Source organism: Salmo salar, chromosome ssa17, assembly GCF_905237065.1.
Source record: "Salmo salar chromosome ssa17, Ssal_v3.1, whole genome shotgun sequence".
NCBI classification, from domain to species: domain Eukaryota; kingdom Metazoa; phylum Chordata; class Actinopteri; order Salmoniformes; family Salmonidae; genus Salmo; species Salmo salar.
In genome coordinates this window covers 33,701,012-33,723,337 of record NC_059458.1, presented here as the reverse complement: position 1 = coordinate 33,723,337, position 22,326 = coordinate 33,701,012, and the positions used below count along the sequence as shown (strand labels likewise).

Below are 22,326 nucleotides of genomic sequence, written 5' to 3'. Positions count from 1 at the left end.
ATAACTAGGACAGTACAGTACCACTAGGACAGTACAGTACCACTAGGACAGTACAGTACCACTAGGACAGTACAGTACCACTAGGACAGTACCACTAGGACAGTACAGTACCACTAGGACTGTAACACTAGGACAGTACCACACCACTAGGACTGTAACACTAGGACAGTACCACACCACTAGGACTGTAACACTAGGACAGTACCACACCACTAGGACTGTAACACTAGGACAGTACCACACCACTAGGACTGTAACACTAGGACAGTACCACACCACTAGGACTGTAACACTAGGACAGTACCACACCACTAGGACTGTAACACTAGGACAGTACCACACCACTAGGACTGTAACACTAGGACAGTACCACACCACTAGGACTGTAACACTAGGACAGTACCACACCACTAGGACTGTAACACTAGGACAGTACCACACCACTAGGACTGTACCACTAGGACAGTACCACTAGGACTGTAACACTAGGACAGTACCACACCACTAGGACTGTAACACTAGGACAGTACCACACCACTAGGACTGTAACACTAGGACAGTACCACACCACTAGGACAGTACCACTAGGACAGTACCAAACCACTAGGACTGTAACACTAGGACAGTACCACACCACTAGGACTGTAACACTAGGACAGTACCACACCACTAGGACTGTAACACTAGGACAGTACCACACCACTAGGACTGTAACACTAGGACAGTACCACACCACTAGGACTGTAACACTAGGACAGTACCACACCACTAGGACTGTAACACTAGGACAGTACCACACCACTAGGACTGTAACACTAGGACAGTACCACACCACTAGGACTGTAACACTAGGACAGTACCACACCACTAGGACTGTAACACTAGGACAGTACCACACCACTAGGACTGTAACACTAGGACAGTACCACACCACTAGGACTGTAACACTAGGACAGTACCACACCACTAGGACTGTAACACTAGGACAGTACCACACCACTAGGACTGTAACACTAGGACAGTACCACACCACTAGGACTGTAACACTAGGACAGTACCACACCACTAGGACTGTAACACTAGGACAGTACCACTAGGACAGGACAGTACCACTAGGACTGTAACACTAGGACAGGACAGTACCACTAGGACTGTAACACTAGGACAGTACCACACCACTAGGACTGTAACATTAGGACAGTACCACACCACTAGGACTGTAACACTAGGACAGTACCACACCACTAGGACTGTAACACTAGGACAGTACCACACCACTAGGACTGTACCACTAGGACAGTACCACACCACTAGGACTGTACCACTAGGACAGTACCACACCACTAGGACTGTAACACTAGGACAGTACCACACCACTAGGACTGTAACACTAGGACAGTACCACACCACTAGGACTGTAACACTAGGACAGTACCACACCACTAGGACTGTACCACTAGGACAGTACCACACCACTAGGACTGTAACACTAGGACAGTACCACACCACTAGGACTGTAACACTAGGACAGTACCACACCACTAGGACTGTAACACTAGGACAGTACCACACCACTAGGACAGTACCACTAGGACAGTACCACACCACTAGGACTGTAACACTAGGACAGTACCACACCACTAGGACTGTAACACTAGGACAGTACCACACCACTAGGACTGTAACACTAGGACAGTACCACACCACTAGGACTGTAACACTAGGACAGTACCACACCACTAGGACTGTAACACTAGGACAGTACCACACCACTAGGACTGTAACACTAGGACAGTACCACACCACTAGGACTGTACCACTAGGACAGTACCACACCACTAGGACTGTAACACTAGGACAGTACCACACCACTAGGACAGTACCACTAGGACAGTACCACACCACTAGGACTGTAACACTAGGACAGTACCACACCACTAGGACTGTAACACTAGGACAGTACCACACCACTAGGACTGTAACACTAGGACAGTACCACACCACTAGGACTGTAACACTAGGACAGTACCACACTACTAGGACTGTAACACTAGGACAGTACCACACCACTAGGACAGTACCACTAGGACAGTACCACACCACTAGGACTGTAACACTAGGACAGTACCACACCACTAGGACTGTAACACTAGGACAGTACCACACCACTAGGACTGTAAAACTAGGACAGTACCACACCACTAGGACTGTAACACTAGGACAGTACCACACCACTAGGACTGTAACACTAGGACAGTACCACACCACTAGGACTGTAACACTAGGACAGTACCACACCACTAGGACTGTAACACTAGGACAGTACCACACCACTAGGACTGTAACACTAGGACAGTACCACTAGGACAGGACAGTACCACTAGGACAGTACCACACCACTAGGACAGTACCACTAGGACAGGACAGTACCACTAGGACAGGACAGTACCACTAGGACAGTACCACTAGGACAGGACAGTACCACTAGGACAGTACCACTAGGACAGGACAGTACCACTAGGACAGGACAGTACCACTAGGACAGTATCACTAGGACAGTACCGTACCACTAGGACAGTACCACTAGGACAGTACCGTACCACTAGGACAGTACAGTACCACTAGGACAGTACAGTACCACTAGGACAGTACCACTAGGACAGTACCACACCACTAGGACAGTAACACTAGGACAGTACCACACCACTAGGACAGTACAGTACCACTAGAACAGGACAGTACCACTAGGACAGTACCACTAGAACAGGACAGTACCACTAGGACAGTACCACTAGAACAGGACAGTACCACTAGGACAGTACCACACCACTAGGACAGTACAGTACCACTAGAACAGGACAGTACCACTAGGACAGTACCACTAGGACAGTACCACTAGGACACTACTGTACCACTAGGACAGTACCACTAGGACAGTACCACTAGGACACTACTGTACCACTAGGACAGGACCACTAGGACATTGCAGTACCACTAGGACAGTACCACTAGGACAGTACAGTACCACTAGGACAGTACAGTACCACTAGAACAGGACAGTACCACTAGGACAGTACCACACCACTAGGACAGTACCACTAGGACAGTACCACACCACTAGGACTGTAACACTAGGACAGTACCACACCACTAGGACTGTACCACTAGGACAGTACCACACCACTAGGACTGTACCACTAGGACAGTACCACACCACTAGGACTGTACCACTAGGACAGTACCACACCACTAGGACAGGAAAGTTCCACTAGGACAGGACAATACCACTAGGACAGGACAGTACTACTAGGACAGTACCACTAGGACAGGACCACTAGCACAGGACCGTACCACTAGGACAGTGCCACTAGGACAGGACCACAAGGACAGGACAGTACCACTAGGACAGGACCACTAGGACATTGCAGTACCACTAGGACAGTACCACTAGGACAGGACAGTACCACTAGGACAGTACCACTAGGACATTACCACACCACTAGGACAGGACAGTTCCACTAGGACAGGACAATACCACTAGGACAGGACAGTACTACTAGGACAGTACCACTAGGACAGGACCACTAGCACAGGACCGTACCACTAGGACAGTGCCACTAGGACAGGACCACAAGGACAGGACAGTACCACTAGGACAGGACCACTAGGACAGGACCGTACCACTAGGACAGTGCCACTAGGACAGTACCACTAGGACAGTACCACTAGGACAGTACAGTACCACCAGGACAGTACCACTAGGACAGTACAGTACCACTAGGACAGTACCACTAGGACAGTACCACTAGGACAGGACAGTACCACTAGGACAGTACAGTACCACTAGGACAGGACCACTAGGACAGGACCACTAGGACAGTACAACTAGGCCAGTATCACTAGGACAGGACAGTACCACTAGGACAGGACAGTACCACTAGGACAGTGCCACTAGGACAGTACCACTAGGACAGTACCACTAGGACAGTACCACTAGGACAGGACAGTACCACTAGGACAGTACCACTAGGACAGTACCACTAGTACAATACCACTAGGACAGTACAGTACCACTAGGACAGGACCACTAGGACAAGACCACTAGGACAGTACAGTACCACTAGGACAGTACCACTAGGACAGTACCACCAGGACAGTACCACTAGGACAGGACAGTACCACTAGGACAGTAACATACCACTAGGACAGTACAGTACCACTAGGACAGTACCACTAGGACAGTACAGTACCACTAGGACAGTACAGTACCACTAGGACAGTACCACTAGGACAGTACAACTAGGACAGGACAGTACCACTAGGACAGGACAGTTCCACTAGGACAGGACAGTACCACTAGGACAGGACAGTACCCATAGGACAGTACCACTAGGACAGTATAACTAGGACAGTACAGTACCACTAGGACAGTACAGTACCACTAGGACAGTATCACTAGGACAGTACGGTACCACTAGGACAGTATCACTAGGACAGTACCACTAGGACAGTACCACTAGGACAGTACAGTACAACTAGGACAGGACAGTACCACTAGGACAGTACCACTAGGACAGTACAGTACAACTAGGACAGGACAGTACCACTAGGACAGTACCACTAGGATAGGACAGTTCCACTAGGACAGGACAGTACCACTAGGACAGGACAGTACCCATAGGACAGTACCACTAGGACAAGACCAGTACGGGAAAAAAAATGTATGAAATGTATGCATTCACTACTGTAAGTCGCTCTGGATAAGAGCGTCTGCTAAATGACTAAAATGTAAAAATGTAAGACAGTACCACTAGGACAGTACCATACCACTAGGACAGTATAACTAGGACAGGACAGTACCACTAGGACAGGACGGTATCACCAGGACAGTATCACTAGGACAGTACGGTACGACCAGGACAGTATCACTAGGACAGTACCACTAGGATAGGACAGTTCCACTAGGACAGGACAGTACCACTAGGACAGGACAGTACCGATAGGACAGTACCACTAGGACAGTACCACTAGGACAGTACAACTAGGACAGGACAGTACCACTAGGACAGTACAGTACCACTAGGACAGTACCACTAGGACAGTACCACTAGGACAGTACCACTAGGACAGTACAGTACCACTAGGACAGTACCACTAGGACAGTACAACTAGGACAGGACAGTACAACTAGGACAGGACAGTACCACTAGGACAGTACAGTACCACTAGGACAGTACCACTAGGACAGTACAACTAGGACAGGACAGTACCACTAGGACAGTACCACTAGGATAGGACAGTACCACTAGGACAGGACAGTATCACTAGGACAGTACAGTACCACTAGGACAGGACAGTACCACAAGTACAGGACGGTACCATTAGGACAGTACAGTACCACTAGGACAATACCACTAGGACAGGACAGTACCACTAGGACAGTATCACTAGGACAGTACGGTACCACTAGGACAGTATAACTAGGACAGGACAGTACCACTAGGACAGTATAACTAGGACAGGACAGTACCACAAGGACAGTACAGTACCACTAGGACAGTATCACTAGGACAGTACGGCACCACTAGGACAGTATCACTAGGACAGTACCACTAGGACAGTACAGTACCACTAGGACAGGACAGTACCACTAGGACAGTATAACTAGGACAGGACAGTACCACTAGGACAGTACAGTACCACTAGGACAGTATCACTAGGACAGTACGGTACCACTAGGACAGTACAGTACCACTAGGACAGTATCACTAGGACAGTACGGTACCACTAGGACAGTACCACTAGGACAGTACCACTAGGACAGTATCAGTAGGACAGTACCACTAGGACAGTACAGTACCACTAGGACAGTACAGTACCACTAGGACAGTATCACTAGGACAGTACAGTACCACTAGGACAGTACCACTAGGACAGTACCACTAGGACAGTACAGTACCACTAGGACAGTACAGTACCACTAGGACAGTATCACTAGGACAGTACGGTACCACTAGGACAGTATAACTAGGACAGGACAGTACCACTAGGACAGTATAACTAGGACAGGACAGTACCACTAGGACAGTACAGTACCACTAGGACAGTATCACTAGGACAGTACGGTACCACTAGGACAGTATCACTAGGACAGTACCACTAGGACAGTACAGTACCACTAGGACAGGACAGTACCACTAGGACAGTATAACTAGGACAGGACAGTACCACTAGGACAGTACAGTACCACTAGGACAGTATCACTGGACAGCACGGTACCACTAGGACAGTACAGTACCACTAGGACAGTATCACTAGGACAGTACGGTACCACTAGGACAGTACCACTAGGACAGTACCACTAGGACAGTATCAGTAGGACAGTACCACTAGGACAGTACAGTACCACTAGGACAGTACAGTACCACTAGGACAGTATCACTAGGACAGATGCGGTACCACTAGGACAGTACCACTAGGACAGTACCACTAGGACAGTACAGTACCACTAGGACAGTACAGTACCACTAGGACAGTACCACTAGGACAGTACCACTAGGACAGTACAGTACCACTAGGACAGTACAGTACCACTAGGACAGTACAGTACCACTAGGACAGTACAGTACCACTAGGACAGTACCACTAGGACAGTACCACACCACTAGGACTGTAACACTAGGACAGTACCACACCACTAGGACTGTACCACTAGGACAGTACCACACCACTAGGACTGTACCACTAGGACAGTACCACACCACTAGGACTGTACCACTAGGACAGTACCACACCACTAGGACAGGAAAGTTCCACTAGGACAGGACAATACCACTAGGACAGGACAGTACTACTAGGACAGTACCACTAGGACAGGACCACTAGCACAGGACCGTACCACTAGGACAGTGCCACTAGGACAGGACCACAAGGACAGGACAGTACCACTAGGACAGGACCACTAGGACATTGCAGTACCACTAGGACAGTACCACTAGGACAGGACAGTACCACTAGGACAGTACCACTACGACATTACCACACCACTAGGACAGGACAGTTCCACTAGGACAGGACAATACCACTAGGACAGGACAGTACTACTAGGACAGTACCACTAGGACAGGACCACTAGCACAGGACCGTACCACTAGGACAGTGCCACTAGGACAGGACCACAAGGACAGGACAGTACCACTAGGACAGGACCACTAGGACAGGACCGTACCACTAGGACAGTGCCACTAGGACAGTACCACTAGGACAGTACCACTAGGACAGTACAGTACCACCAGGACAGTACCACTAGGACAGTACAGTACCACTAGGACAGTACCACTAGGACAGTACCACTAGGACAGGACAGTACCACTAGGACAGTACAGTACCACTAGGACAGGACCACTAGGACAGGACCACTAGGACAGTACAACTAGGCCAGTATCACTAGGACAGGACAGTACCACTAGGACAGGACAGTACCACTAGGACAGTGCCACTAGGACAGTACCACTAGGACAGTACCACTAGGACAGTACCACTAGTACAATACCACTAGGACAGTACAGTACCACTAGGACAGGACCACTAGGACAAGACCACTAGGACAGTACAGTACCACTAGGACAGTACCACTAGGACAGTACCACTAGGACAGTACAGTACCACTAGGACAGTACCACTAGGACAGTACAGTACCACTAGGACAGTACAGTACCAGTAGGACAGTACAGTACCACTAGGACAGTACAGTACCACTAGGACAGTACCACTAGGACAGTACCACACCACTAGGACTGTAACACTAGGACAGTACCACACCACTAGGACTGTAACACTAGGACAGTACCACACCACTAGGACAGTACCACTAGGACAGTACCACTAGGACAGGACAGTTCCACTAGGACAGGACAATACCACTAGGACAGGACAATACAACTAGGACATTACCACTAGGACAGGACAGTACTACTAGGACAGTACCACAAGGATAGGACAGTTCCACTAGGACAGGACAGTACCACTAGGACAGGGCAGTACCCATAGGACAGTACCACTAGGACAAGAGCAGTACGGGAAAAAAAATGTATGAAATGTATGCATTCACTACTGTAAGTCGCTCTGGATAAGAGCGTCTGCTAAATGACTAAAATGTAAAAAATGTAAGACAGTACCACTAGGACAGTACCACTAGGACAGGACAGTTCCACTAGGACAGTACCATACCACTAGGACAGTATAACTAGGACAGTACCACTAGGACAGTACAGTACCACTAGGACAGGACAGTACCACTAGGACAGTATAACTAGGACAGTACAGTACCACTAGGACAGGACAGTACCACTAGGACAGTACCATACCACTAGGACAGTATAACTAGGACAGTACAGTACCACTAGGACAGGACGGTATCACTAGGACAGTATCACTAGGACAGTACAACTACGACAGTATCACTAGGACAGTACAGTACCACTAGGACAGTACAGTACCACTAGGACAGTACAGTACCACTAGGACAGTACCACTAGGACAGGACAGTACCACTAGGACAGTACCACTAGGACAGTACAGTACCACTAGGACAGTATCACTAGGACAGTACCACTAGGACAGTACAGTACCACTAGGACAGTATCACTAGGACAGTACCACTAGGACAGTACAGTACCACTAGGACAGTACAGTACCACTAGGACAGTATCACTAGGACAGTACGGTACCACTAGGACAGTATCACTAGGACAGTACCACTAGGACAGTACAGTACCACTAGGACAGTACAACTAGGACAGGACAGTACCAGTAGGACAGTACCACTAGGATAGGACAGTTCCACTAGGACAGGACAGTACCACTAGGACAGGACAGTACCCATAGGACAGTACCACTAGGACAGTATAACTAGGACAGTACAGTACCACTAGGACAGTATCACTAGGACAGTACGGTACCACTAGGACAGTATCACTAGGACAGTACCACTAGGACAGTACCACTAGGACAGTACGGTACCACTAGGACAGTATCACTAGGACAGTACCACTAGGACAGTACCCATAGGACAGTACCACTAGGACAAGACCAGTACGGGAAAAAAAATGTATGAAATGTATGCATTCACTACTGTAAGTCGCTCTGGATAAGAGCGTCTGCTAAATGACTAAAATGTAAAAAATGTAAGACAGTACCACTACGACAGTACCACTAGGACAGGACAGTACCACTAGGACAGTACCATACCACTAGGACAGTATAACTAGGACAGGACAGTACCACTAGGACAGGACGGTATCACTAGGACAGTATCACTAGGACAGTACGGTACCACCAGGACAGTATCACTAGGACAGTACCACTAGGATAGGACAGTTCCACTAGGACAGGACAGTACCACTAGGACAGGACAGTACCGATAGGACAGTACCACTAGGACAGTACCACTAGGACAGTACAACTAGGACAGGACAGTACCACTAGGACAGTACAGTACCACTAGGACAGTACCACTAGGACAGTACCACTAGGACAGGACAGTACCACTAGGACAGGACAGTACTAGTAGGACAGTACCACAAGGATAGGACAGTTCCACTAGGACAGGACAGTACCACTAGGACAGGGCAGTACCCATAGGACAGTACCACTAGGACAAGAGCAGTACGGGAAAAAAAATGTATGAAATGTATGCATTCACTACTGTAAGTCGCTCTGGATAAGAGCGTCTGCTAAATGACTAAAATGTAAAAAATGTAAGACAGTACCACTAGGACAGTACCACTAGGACAGGACAGTGCCACTAGGACAGTACCATACCACTAGGACAGTATAACTAGGACAGTACCACTAGGACAGTACAGTACCACTAGGACAGGACAGTACCACTAGGACAGTACCATACCACTAGGACAGTATAACTAGGACAGTACAGTACCACTAGGACAGGACGGTATCACTAGGACAGTATCACTAGGACAGTACAACTACGACAGTATCACTAGGACAGTACCACTAGGACAGTACAGTACCACTAGGACAGGACAGTACCACTAGGACAGGACGGTACCACTAGGACAGTATAACTAGGACAGTACAGTACCACTAGGACAGGACAGTACCACTAGGACAGGACGGTACCACTAGGACAGTACCACTAGGACAGTACAGTACCACTAGGACAGTATCACTAGGACAGTACAGTACCACTAGGACAGTACAGTACCACTAGGACAGTACAGTACCACTAGGACAGTATCACTAGGACAGTACGGTACCACTAGGACAGTATCACTAGGACAGTACCACTAGGACAGTACCACTAGGACAGTACCATACCACTAGGACAGTATAACTAGGACAGGACAGTACCACTAGGACAGTACAGTACCACTAGGACAGTACCACTAGGACAGTACCACTAGGACAGTACCACTAGGACAGTACAGTACCACTAGGACAGTACCACTAGGACAGTACAACTAGGACAGGACAGTACAACTAGGACAGGACAGTACCACTAGGACAGTACAGTACCACTAGGACAGTACCACTAGGACAGTACAACTAGGACAGGACAGTACCACTAGGACAGTACCACTAGGATAGGACAGTACCACTAGGACAGGACAGTATCACTAGGACAGTACAGTACCACTAGGACAGGACAGTACCACTAGGACAGTATAACTAGGACAGGACAGTACCACAAGGACAGTACAGTACCACTAGGACAGTATCACTAGGACAGTACGGTACCACTAGGACAGTATAACTAGGACAGGACAGTACCACTAGGACAGTATAACTAGGACAGGACAGTACCACTAGGACAGTACAGTACCACTAGGACAGTATCACTAGGACAGTACGGTACCACTAGGACAGTATCACTAGGACAGTACCACTAGGACAGTACAGTACCACTAGGACAGGACAGTACCACTAGGACAGTATAACTAGGACAGGACAGTACCACTAGGACAGTACAGTACCACTAGGACAGTATCACTAGGACAGTACGGTACCACTAGGACAGTACAGTACCACTAGGACAGTATCACTAGGACAGTACGGTACCACTAGGACAGTACCACTAGGACAGTACCACTAGGACAGGACAGTACCACTAGGACAGTATCAGTAGGACAGTACCACTAGGACAGTACAGTACCACTAGGACAGTACAGTACCACTAGGACAGTATCACTAGGACAGTACGGTACCACTAGGACAGTACCACTAGGACAGTACCACTAGGACAGTACAGTACCACTAGGACAGTACAGTACCACTAGGACAGTACAGTACCACTAGGACAGTACCACTAGGACAGTACCACTAGGACAGTACAGTACCACTAGGACAGTACAGTACCACTAGGACAGTACAGTACCACTAGGACAGTACAGTACCACTAGGACAGTACCACTAGGACAGTACCACACCACTAGGACAGTACCACTAGGACAGTACCACACCACTAGGACTGTAACACTAGGACAGTACCACACCACTAGGACTGTACTAGGACAGGACAATACAACTAGGACATTACCACTAGGACAGGACAGTACTACTAGGACAGTACCACAAGGATAGGACAGTTCCACTAGGACAGGACAGTACCACTAGGACAGGGCAGTACCCATAGGACAGTACCACTAGGACAAGAGCAGTACGGGAAAAAAAATGTATGAAATGTATGCATTCACTACTGTAAGTCGCTCTGGATAAGAGCGTCTGCTAAATGACTAAAATGTAAAAAATGTAAGACAGTACCACTAGGACAGTACCACTAGGACAGGACAGTTCCACTAGGACAGTACCATACCACTAGGACAGTATAACTAGGACAGTACCACTAGGACAGTACAGTACCACTAGGACAGGACAGTACCACTAGGACAGTATAACTAGGACAGTACAGTACCACTAGGACAGGACAGTACCACTAGGACAGTACCATACCACTAGGACAGTATAACTAGGACAGTACAGTACCACTAGGACAGGACGGTACCACTAGGACAGTATCACTAGGACAGTACAACTACGACAGTACCACTAGGACAGTACAGTACCACTAGGACAGTACAGTACCACTAGGACAGTACAGTACCACTAGGACAGTACCACTAGGACAGGACAGTACCACTAGGACAGTACCACTAGGACAGTACAGTACCACTAGGACAGTATCACTAGGACAGTACCACTAGGACAGTACAGTACCACTAGGACAGTATCACTAGGACAGTACCACTAGGACAGTACAGTACCACTAGGACAGTACAGTACCACTAGGACAGTATCACTAGGACAGTACGGTACCACTAGGACAGTATCACTAGGACAGTACCACTAGGACAGTACAGTACCACTAGGACAGTACAGTACCACTAGGACAGTACAACTAGGACAGGACAGTACCAGTAGGACAGTACCACTAGGATAGGACAGTTCCACTAGGACAGGACAGTACCACTAGGACAGGACAGTACCCATAGGACAGTACCACTAGGACAGTATAACTAGGACAGTACAGTACCACTAGGACAGTATCACTAGGACAGTACGGTACCACTAGGATAGGACAGTTCCACTAGGACAGGACAGTACCACTAGGACAGGGCAGTACCCATAGGACAGTACCACTAGGACAAGAGCAGTACGGGAAAAAAAATGTATGAAATGTATGCATTCACTACTGTAAGTCGCTCTGGATAAGAGCGTCTGCTAAATGACTAAAATGTAAAAAATGTAAGACAGTACCACTAGGACAGTACCACTAGGACAGGACAGTTCCACTAGGACAGTACCATACCACTAGGACAGTATAACTAGGACAGTACCACTAGGACAGTACAGTACCACTAGGACAGGACAGTACCACTAGGACAGTATAACTAGGACAGTACAGTACCACTAGGACAGGACAGTACCACTAGGACAGTACCATACCACTAGGACAGTATAACTAGGACAGTACAGTACCACTAGGACAGGACGGTATCACTAGGACAGTATCACTAGGACAGTACAACTACGACAGTACCACTAGGACAGTACAGTACCACTAGGACAGTACAGTACCACTAGGACAGTACAGTACCACTAGGACAGTACCACTAGGACAGGACAGTACCACTAGGACAGTACCACTAGGACAGTACAGTACCACTAGGACAGTACCACTAGGACAGTACCACTAGGACAGTACAGTACCACTAGGACAGTACCACTAGGACAGTACCACTAGGACAGTACAGTACCACTAGGACAGTACAGTACCACTAGGACAGTATCACTAGGACAGTACGGTACCACTAGGACAGTACCACTAGGACAGTACCACTAGGACAGTACAGTACCACTAGGACAGTACAGTACCACTAGGACAGTACAACTAGGACAGGACAGTACCAGTAGGACAGTACCACTAGGATAGGACAGTTCCACTAGGACAGGACAGTACCACTAGGACAGGACAGTACCCATAGGACAGTACCACTAGGACAGTATAACTAGGACAGTACAGTACCACTAGGACAGTACCACTAGGACAGTACGGTACCACTAGGACAGTACCACTAGGACAGTACCACTAGGACAGTACCACTAGGACAGTACGGTACCACTAGGACAGTATCACTAGGACAGTACCACTAGGACAGTACCCATAGGACAGTACCACTAGGACAAGACCAGTACGGGAAAAAAAATGTATGAAATGTATGCATTCACTACTGTAAGTCGCTCTGGATAAGAGCGTCTGATAAATGACTAAAATGTAAAAAATGTAAGACAGTACCACTACGACAGTACCACTAGGACAGGACAGTACCACTAGGACAGTACCATACCACTAGGACAGTATAACTAGGACAGGACAGTACCACTAGGACAGGACGGTATCACTAGGACAGTATCACTAGGACAGTACGGTACCACCAGGACAGTATCACTAGGACAGTACCACTAGGATAGGACAGTTCCACTAGGACAGGACAGTACCACTAGGACAGGACAGTACCGATAGGACAGTACCACTAGGACAGTACCACTAGGACAGTACAACTAGGACAGGACAGTACCACTAGGACAGTACAGTACCACTAGGACAGTACCACTAGGACAGTACCACTAGGACAGGACAGTACCACTAGGACAGTACCATACCACTAGGACAGTATAACTAGGACAGGACAGTACCACTAGGACAGGACGGTATCACTAGGACAGTATCACTAGGACAGTACGGTACCACCAGGACAGTATCACTAGGACAGTACCACTAGGATAGGACAGTTCCACTAGGACAGGACAGTACCACTAGGACAGGACAGTACCGATAGGACAGTACCACTAGGACAGTACCACTAGGACAGTACAACTAGGACAGGACAGTACCACTAGGACAGTACAGTACCACTAGGACAGTACCACTAGGACAGTACAACTAGGACAGGACAGTACAACTAGGACAGGACAGTACCACTAGGACAGTACAGTACCACTAGGACAGTACCACTAGGACAGTACAACTAGGACAGGACAGTACCACTAGGACAGTACCACTAGGATAGGACAGTACCACTAGGACAGGACAGTACCACTAGGACAGTACAGTACCACTAGGACAGTATCACTAGGACAGTACAGTACCACTAGGACAATACCACTAGGACAGGACAGTATCACTAGGACAGTACGGTACCACTAGGACAGTATAACTAGGACAGGACAGTACCACTAGGACAGTATAACTAGGACAGGACAGTACCACTAGGACAGTACAGTACCACTAGGACAGTATCACTAGGACAGTACGGTACCACTAGGACAGTATCACTAGGACAGTACCACTAGGACAGTACAGTACCACTAGGACAGGACAGTACCACTAGGACAGTATAACTAGGACAGGACAGTACCACTAGGACAGTACAGTACCACTAGGACAGTATCACTAGGACAGTACGGTACCACTAGGACAGTATCACTAGGACAGTACCACTAGGACAGTACCATACCACTAGGACAGTATAACTAGGACAGGACAGTACCACTAGGACAGTACAGTACCACTAGGACAGTATCACTAGGACAGGACAGTACCACTAGGACAGGACCACTAGGACAGTACTGTACCACTAGGACAGTATCACTAGGACAGTACCACTAGGACAGTACAGTACCACTAGGACAGTACAGTACCACTAGGACAGTACAGTACCACTAGGACAGTATCACTAGGACAGTACCACTAGGACAGTATCACTAGGACAGTACAGTACCACTAGGACAGTACAGTACCACTAGGACAGGACGGTACCACTAGGACAGTACCACTAGGACAGTACGGTACCACTAGGACAGTACAGTACCACTAGGACAGTACCACTAGGACAGTACCGTACCACTAGGACAGTACCACTAGGACAGTACAGTACCACTAGGACAGTACCACTAGGACAGTACGGTACCACTAGGACAGTACCGTACCACTAGGACAGTATCACTAGGACAGTACCACTAGGACAGTACAGTACCACTAGGACAGGACAGTACCACTAGGACAGTACCACTAGGACAGTACCACACCACTAGGACTGTAACACTAGGACAGTACCACACCACTAGGACTGTAACACTAGGACAGTACCACTAGGACAGTACCACTAGGACAGTACCACTAGGACAGTACAGTACCACTAGGACAGTACAGTACCACTAGGACAGTACAGTACCACTAGGACAGTATCACTAGGACAGTACCACTAGGACAGGACAGTACCACTAGGACAGTACCACTAGGACAGTACGGTACCACTAGGACAGTACAGTACCACTAGGACAGTACCACTAGGACAGTACGGTACCACTAGGACAGTACAGTACCACTAGGACAGTACAGTACCACTAGGACAGTACCACTAGGACAGTACAACTAGGACAGGACAGTACCCATAGGACAGTACCACTAGGACAAGACCAGTACGGGAAAAAAAATGTATGAAATGTATGCATTCACTACTGTAAGTCGCTCTGGATAAGCGTCTGCAAATGACTAAAATGTAAAAAATTTAAGACAGTACCACTAGGACAGTACCACTAGGACAGGACAGTACCACTAGGACAGTACCATACCACTAGGACAGTACCACTAGGACAGGACAGTACCACTAGGACAGTATCACTAGGACAGGACAGTACCACTAGGACAGGACAGTACCACTAGGACAGGACAGTACCACTAGGACAGGACGGTACCACTAGGACAGTATCACTAGGACAGTACAGTACCACTAGGACAGGACAGTACCACTAGGACAGGACGGTACCACTAGGACAGTACAGTACCACTAGGACAGTATAACTAGGACAGTACAGTACCACTAGGACAGGACAGTACCACTAGGACAGGACAGTACCACTAGGACAGTACCACTAGGACAGTATAACTAGGACAGGACAGTACCACTAGGACAGTACAGTACCACTAGGACAGTACCACTAGGACAGTACAGTACCACTAGGACAGTACCACTAGGATAGTACAGTACCACTAGGACAGTATAACTAGGACAGGACAGTATAACTAGGACAGTACAGTACCACTAGGACAGTACCACTAGGACAGTATAACTAGGACAGGACAGTACCACTAGGACAGTACCACTAGGACAGTACCACTAGGACAGTACCACTAGGACAGGACAGTACCACTAGGACAGTATCACTAGGACAGTACAGTACCACTAGGACAGTACCACTAGGACAGTACAGTACCACTAGGACAGTACAGTACCACTAGGACAGTACAGTACCACTAGGACAGTACCACTAGGACAGTACAGTACCACTAGGACAGTACCACTAGGACAGTACAGTACCACTAGGACAGTACAGTACCACTAGGACAGTACAGTACCACTAGGACAGTACCACTAGGACAGTACAGTACCACTAGGACAGTACAGTACCACTAGGACAGGACCACTAGGACAGGACAGTACCACTAGGACAGTACCACTAGGACAGGACAGTACCACTAGGACAGTACCACTAGGACAGTACAGTACCACTAGGACAGTACAGTACCACTAGGACAGGACCACTAGGACAGGACAGTACCACTAGGACAGTACCACTAGGACAGGACAGTACCACTAGGACAGGACAGTACCACTAGGACAGTACAGTACCACTAGGACAGGACCACTAGGACAGGACCACTAGGACAGTACCACTAGGACAGTACAGTACCACTAGGACAGTACAGTACCACTAGGACAGTACCACTAGGACAGTACAGTACCACTAGGACAGTACAGTACCACTAGGACAGGACAGTACCACTAGGACAGGACAGTACCACTAAGACAGGACAGTACCACTACGACAGTACCACTAGGACAGTACCACTAGGACAGGACAGTGCCACTAGGACAGTACAGTACCACTAGGACAGTACAGTACCCTATTTACAACTTCAGTTCTTGACATTTCTGTAACTCACAGTTTGGCAGTGATGAGCAGGATCAGGGCTACTCCAGTAGACCTGGTGAGTTTGCCCACCTGTCCCACCATAGATAGTCCCAGGTAGAAGAGAGCTGCTCCTCCGAAGGAGTTGGCCAGGCCGTCCACAAACTCCTCCATCACAGCAGGGATCCTCTGGCCCAGGACAAAGTGGGACACGATCCCGACCACCACCATGAACACTATCGGGTTCTTCAGTACCTATAAAATAGATTTGAATAAAAGTGGGACACGATGACCACCACCGTATAGAAGAATACTTTACTGTCCAGTTTCCTTACAGTCCACAAAAATGTGTCTTATTGCTGTTAACCCAACCCCCTAAGACACCCCCTGACTCCATGTTTTAACCCAACCCCCTAAGACACCCCCTGACGCCATGTTTTAACCCAACCCCCTAAGACACACCCTGACTCCATGTTTTAACCCAACCCCCTAAGACACACCCTGACGCCATGTTTTAACCCAACCCCCTAAGACACACCCTGACTCCATGTTTTAACCCAACCCCCTAAGACACCCCCTGACTCCATGTTTTAACCCAACCCCTAAGACACCCCCTGACTCCATGTTTTAACCCAACCCCCTAAGACACCCCCTGACTCCATGTTTTAACCCAACCCCCTAAGACACCCCCTGACGCCATGTTTTAACCCAACCCCCTAAGACACACCCTGACTCCATGTTTTAACCCAACCCCCTAAGACACCCCCTGACGCCATGTTTTAACCCAACCCCCTAAGACACACCCTGACTCCATGTTTTAACCCAACCCCCTAAGACACACCCTGACGCCATGTTTTAACCCAACCCCTAAGACACACCCTGACTCCATGTTTTAACCCAACCCCCTAAGACACACCCTGACTCCATGTTTTAACCCAACCCCTAAGACACACCCTGACTCCATGTTTTAACCCAACCCCCTAAGACACACCCTGACTCCATGTTTTAACCCAACCCCCTAAGACACACCCTGACTCCATGTTTTAACCCAACCCCCTAAGCCACACCCTGACTCCATGTTTTAACCCAAACCCCTAAGCCACACCCCTGACTCCATGTTTTAACCCAACCCCTAAGACACACCCTGACTCCATGTTTTAACCCAACCCCCTAAGACACACCCTGACTCCATGTTTTAACCCAACCCCCTAAGACACCCCCTGACTCCATGTTTTAACCCAACCCCCTAAGACACACCCTGACTCCATGTTTTAACCCAACCCCCTAAGACACACCCTGACTCCATGTTTTAACCCAACCCCTAAGACACCCCCTGACTCCATGTTTTAACCCAACCCCCTAAGACACCCCCTGACTCCATGTTTTAACCCAACCCCCTAAGACACACCCTGACGCCATGTTTTAACCCAACCCCCTAAGACACACCCTGACTCCATGTTTTAACCCAACCCCCTAAGACACACCCTGACTCCATGTTTTAACCCAACCCCCTAAGACACACCCTGACTCCATGTTTTAACCCAACCCCCTAAGACACCCCCTGACTCCATGTTTTAACCCAACCCCCTAAGACACACCCTGACTCCATGTTTTAACCCAACCCCCTAAGACACACCCTGACTCCATGTTTTCTAGCCTTTATTATTCACTGTGATATTAAGATGTTTTTCCATTCTTATCACAGCTAGCTAACAGATACACAGATCCTTTCACTCTAATTTCTTTGTTACAAAAATCCTACGTATTTACAACTTTTATTGAATGTAAAATATGTTCCTTGTCCAATAAAGAATAAAGCACCATTTAATGTAATTTGCAAAACAAAAAAAGTATTGATCACAGAAGAAAGCAAGATGAAATGACCTGCAGCAGCACCACTCTGATGATCTGCAACTTGCCCTGCTGTCTCTCTGGGTGGTCCTTCCACTTCTGGACCTCACAGAAGGCAAATCCTATGGGATTGAGGAGCATCAGGGAGACAGGAGCCACCAGGTAGATGTACTGCAGGTACTCTGGATGTGTGTTCCTGTACAGGGCGTCCACTGCAGGGAGGGGGGGGCAGATGTTATTGTATGGTTTCCAAACCATTCCTCAGGGACCCCCAGATGTTCCAACAAATACAGTGTATTCGGAAAGTATTCAGACCCCTTCACTTTTTCCACATTTTGTTACATTACAGCCTTGTTCTACAATAGATTAAAATTAAATGTTTTCCTCATCAATCTACACACAATAGCCCATAATGACAAAGCAAAAAAAGGTTGAGAAATGTTTGCAAATTTATAAAACAGAAAAAACAGAAATAACTTATTTACATAAGTATTCAGACCTTTTGCTATGAGACTGTAAATTGAGCTCAGGTGCATCCTGTTTCCATTGATCATCTTTGAGCTGTTTCTACAACTTGGAAAGGCACACACCTGTCTATTTTCAGGTATCTCCAGAGATGTTAGATCAGGTTCAAGTCCGGCTCTGGCTGGGCCACTCAAGGACATTCAGAGACTTGTCACTAAGCCACATCTGTGTAGTCTTGGCTGTGTGCTTAGGGTCGTTGTCCTGTTGGAAGGTGAACCTTCACCCCAGTCTGAGGTAATGAGTGCTCTGGAGCGGGTTTTCATCAAGGATCTCTCTGTGCTTTGCTCCGTTCATCTTTCCCTCAATCCTGACTAATCTCCCAGTCCCTGCTGCTGAAAAACATCCCCACGCCATGATGCTGCCGCCACCACGCTTCACCGTAGGGATGGTACCAGGTTTCCTCCAGACGTGACGCTTGGTTTTTGCGCTGACGTGCACTGTCAACTGGGACCTTTATATAGCTGTGCTGCGATGCTCCCAATCCAACCTGACAGAGCTTGAGAGGATCTGCAGAGAAGAATGGGAGAAACTCCCCAAATACAGGTGTGCCAAGCTTGTAGCGTCATACCCAAGAAGACTGTAATCACTGCCAAAGGTGCTTCAATAAAGAACTGAGTAAAGAGTCTGAATACTTATGGAAATGTGATTTTTTTAATATAAATTTGCAAAAATGTCTAAACCGTTTTTGCTTTGTCATTTTGGGGTATTATGTGTAGATTGATGACGGAAAAAGCTATTTAATCCATTTTAGAATAAGGCTGTAAAGTAACAATGTGGAAAAGGGAAGGGGTCTGAATACTTTCAGAATGCACTGTGTGTGGAACGGCTGCGACTGTTTTGAGAAAGAGGTTGAACTTTCCAAAGGAAAATAAACTAGCCCTATTGTACTACATCACATTCCAAAAGGCAACTCTCCTCACCAATGGGATACCCCAGGGCGAAGTCGTTGCTCTGAGTAGCGAAGATGGAGTAGAGTCCTGCCTTGCTGTACCTGCTCTCCGGACTGGCCACGGCTAGCGTCAGAACACACACCAGGACGAACACCGATACCTTGGCTATCAGGATACTCCACAGGAACGACCAGATCACATTATTAAAGTCCAACACAACCATGTTCTTGAAGAGCAGCGCCGGGAGGGCGAACTTAGACACAAAGTTCCCTAATCCTTTAGCTTGACAGGAGGTGATGATGTCTGTCCTACCGGCGATGTATCCACACAGGATGATCCCAAAACACTCCAGGAGAGCCGGGAAGAGCTTGTCGATAGACATGGCTTGGCTGGAGGAGAGGGGGTTGTGGGATATGTTCTTGCCATGGATGGCTACGTAGGTATCCATAGTTGTATGAGGACTAAATTACTTCAAGGATGGGAATATCTTTCGATATCGGAGTACAGAACAGTGACGCTGGGCTCCAGTTCAGGGTGATACATCCGCAATGCCCTTGTTGAAACAATAATAATCAGTGAGTAGTAGGGTAGGCCATACACTTTTATGGTTGTTAGAAAACACATGTAATACCAAGGACCAATAGCGTTTCCTGACCAAATGACAGGAAAAACTCCTGGCCCTACCAATACCCTATACAGGAGAGGGAGAATGCGATGAATCTGTTGTAAAAAATAACCAATACAAAGCTATTTACGAGGAGTGCAGTGATGATGACATGCACACCACAGATAATATTGCATTTTAGCCTACTCCCAACTGTGCATTGAAACTGCTTTCAAAAATAGTCATGGGGGATTTCAACATGTGAGGATTGACAGAGTAACCTTTTATACGTGTAACTCGATGTCTTGAACGATGCCAATTATTGGATTTGGAGCTAGGTACTGTAGCTAGCTAAAGTTAGCATGCTATTCGTTGCTAGTAACAGTTACATCTAACGTTAACTAACTCGCGTGCTAAAAACATATTGCGAAAATACAACAAGATAAAAGCGTCATACCTTGCACATCTGGTGACGAGATATTGCATATTTAACACGCGCTTGTCGTTTTTTATCAAAATGTAGCTATATAACGTTAGTCTAATTCGTCCTATCTATTGCTGTTGACAGCTAGCTAACCGTAGTACAAATGCATGCTGTTCGGAATCATAGGGGAATTTGCCCTGTTGAAGTTGAAATGTAAAATGTTAAGGTTAGAGTAAAGGTTATGTCCCAAGGACCCCAGATAGCACTAACAATTCTCATTTGTGTCCTTTGGTGCAATTGTTCAACAACGCCCTAAATTATGAGTGACAAGCCAGGCATCCAATTATCGCCAAAGTGTGTTGTTGTGAGGAGCTATACTCGGCTTGGATTGGGTGGGATAGCGACCGCACGTTCGTAAGGGTCTCCTAAAGATGTCTGTATAATGCGAGTTAAGACCGGTCAATAAATCAATTAATTAGCTAAGACTAGACATCTTTAAAATAGATACAAACCTAGAATACTCCACTAGCTACATATCC

The 22,326-nt window shown here is 47.6% G+C and overlaps 1 protein-coding gene across 5 annotated transcripts in view; it reads right to left on the bottom strand.

The window, feature by feature from the left end:
• Positions 1–22,185, bottom strand: part of gpr155b (G protein-coupled receptor 155b) — a 46,757-nt gene extending 24,572 nt beyond the window's left edge. For 4 of the 5 annotated variants that reach the window (XM_045699519.1, XM_045699521.1, XM_045699522.1 and 1 more), the window contains exons 1-3: positions 20,790–22,185; positions 19,378–19,556; positions 17,528–17,748 (exon numbers count right to left, since the gene is read on the bottom strand). In XM_045699519.1, coding sequence (XP_045555475.1) covers positions 17,528–17,748; positions 19,378–19,556; positions 20,790–21,207 — 818 coding nt within the window. In that variant the 5' untranslated portion in view covers positions 21,208–22,185. The remainder of the gene's footprint in view (positions 1–17,527; positions 17,749–19,377; positions 19,557–20,789) is intronic. The other variant, XM_045699520.1, reaches the window with a different exon arrangement.
• Positions 22,186–22,326: the final 141 nt, after the last annotated feature.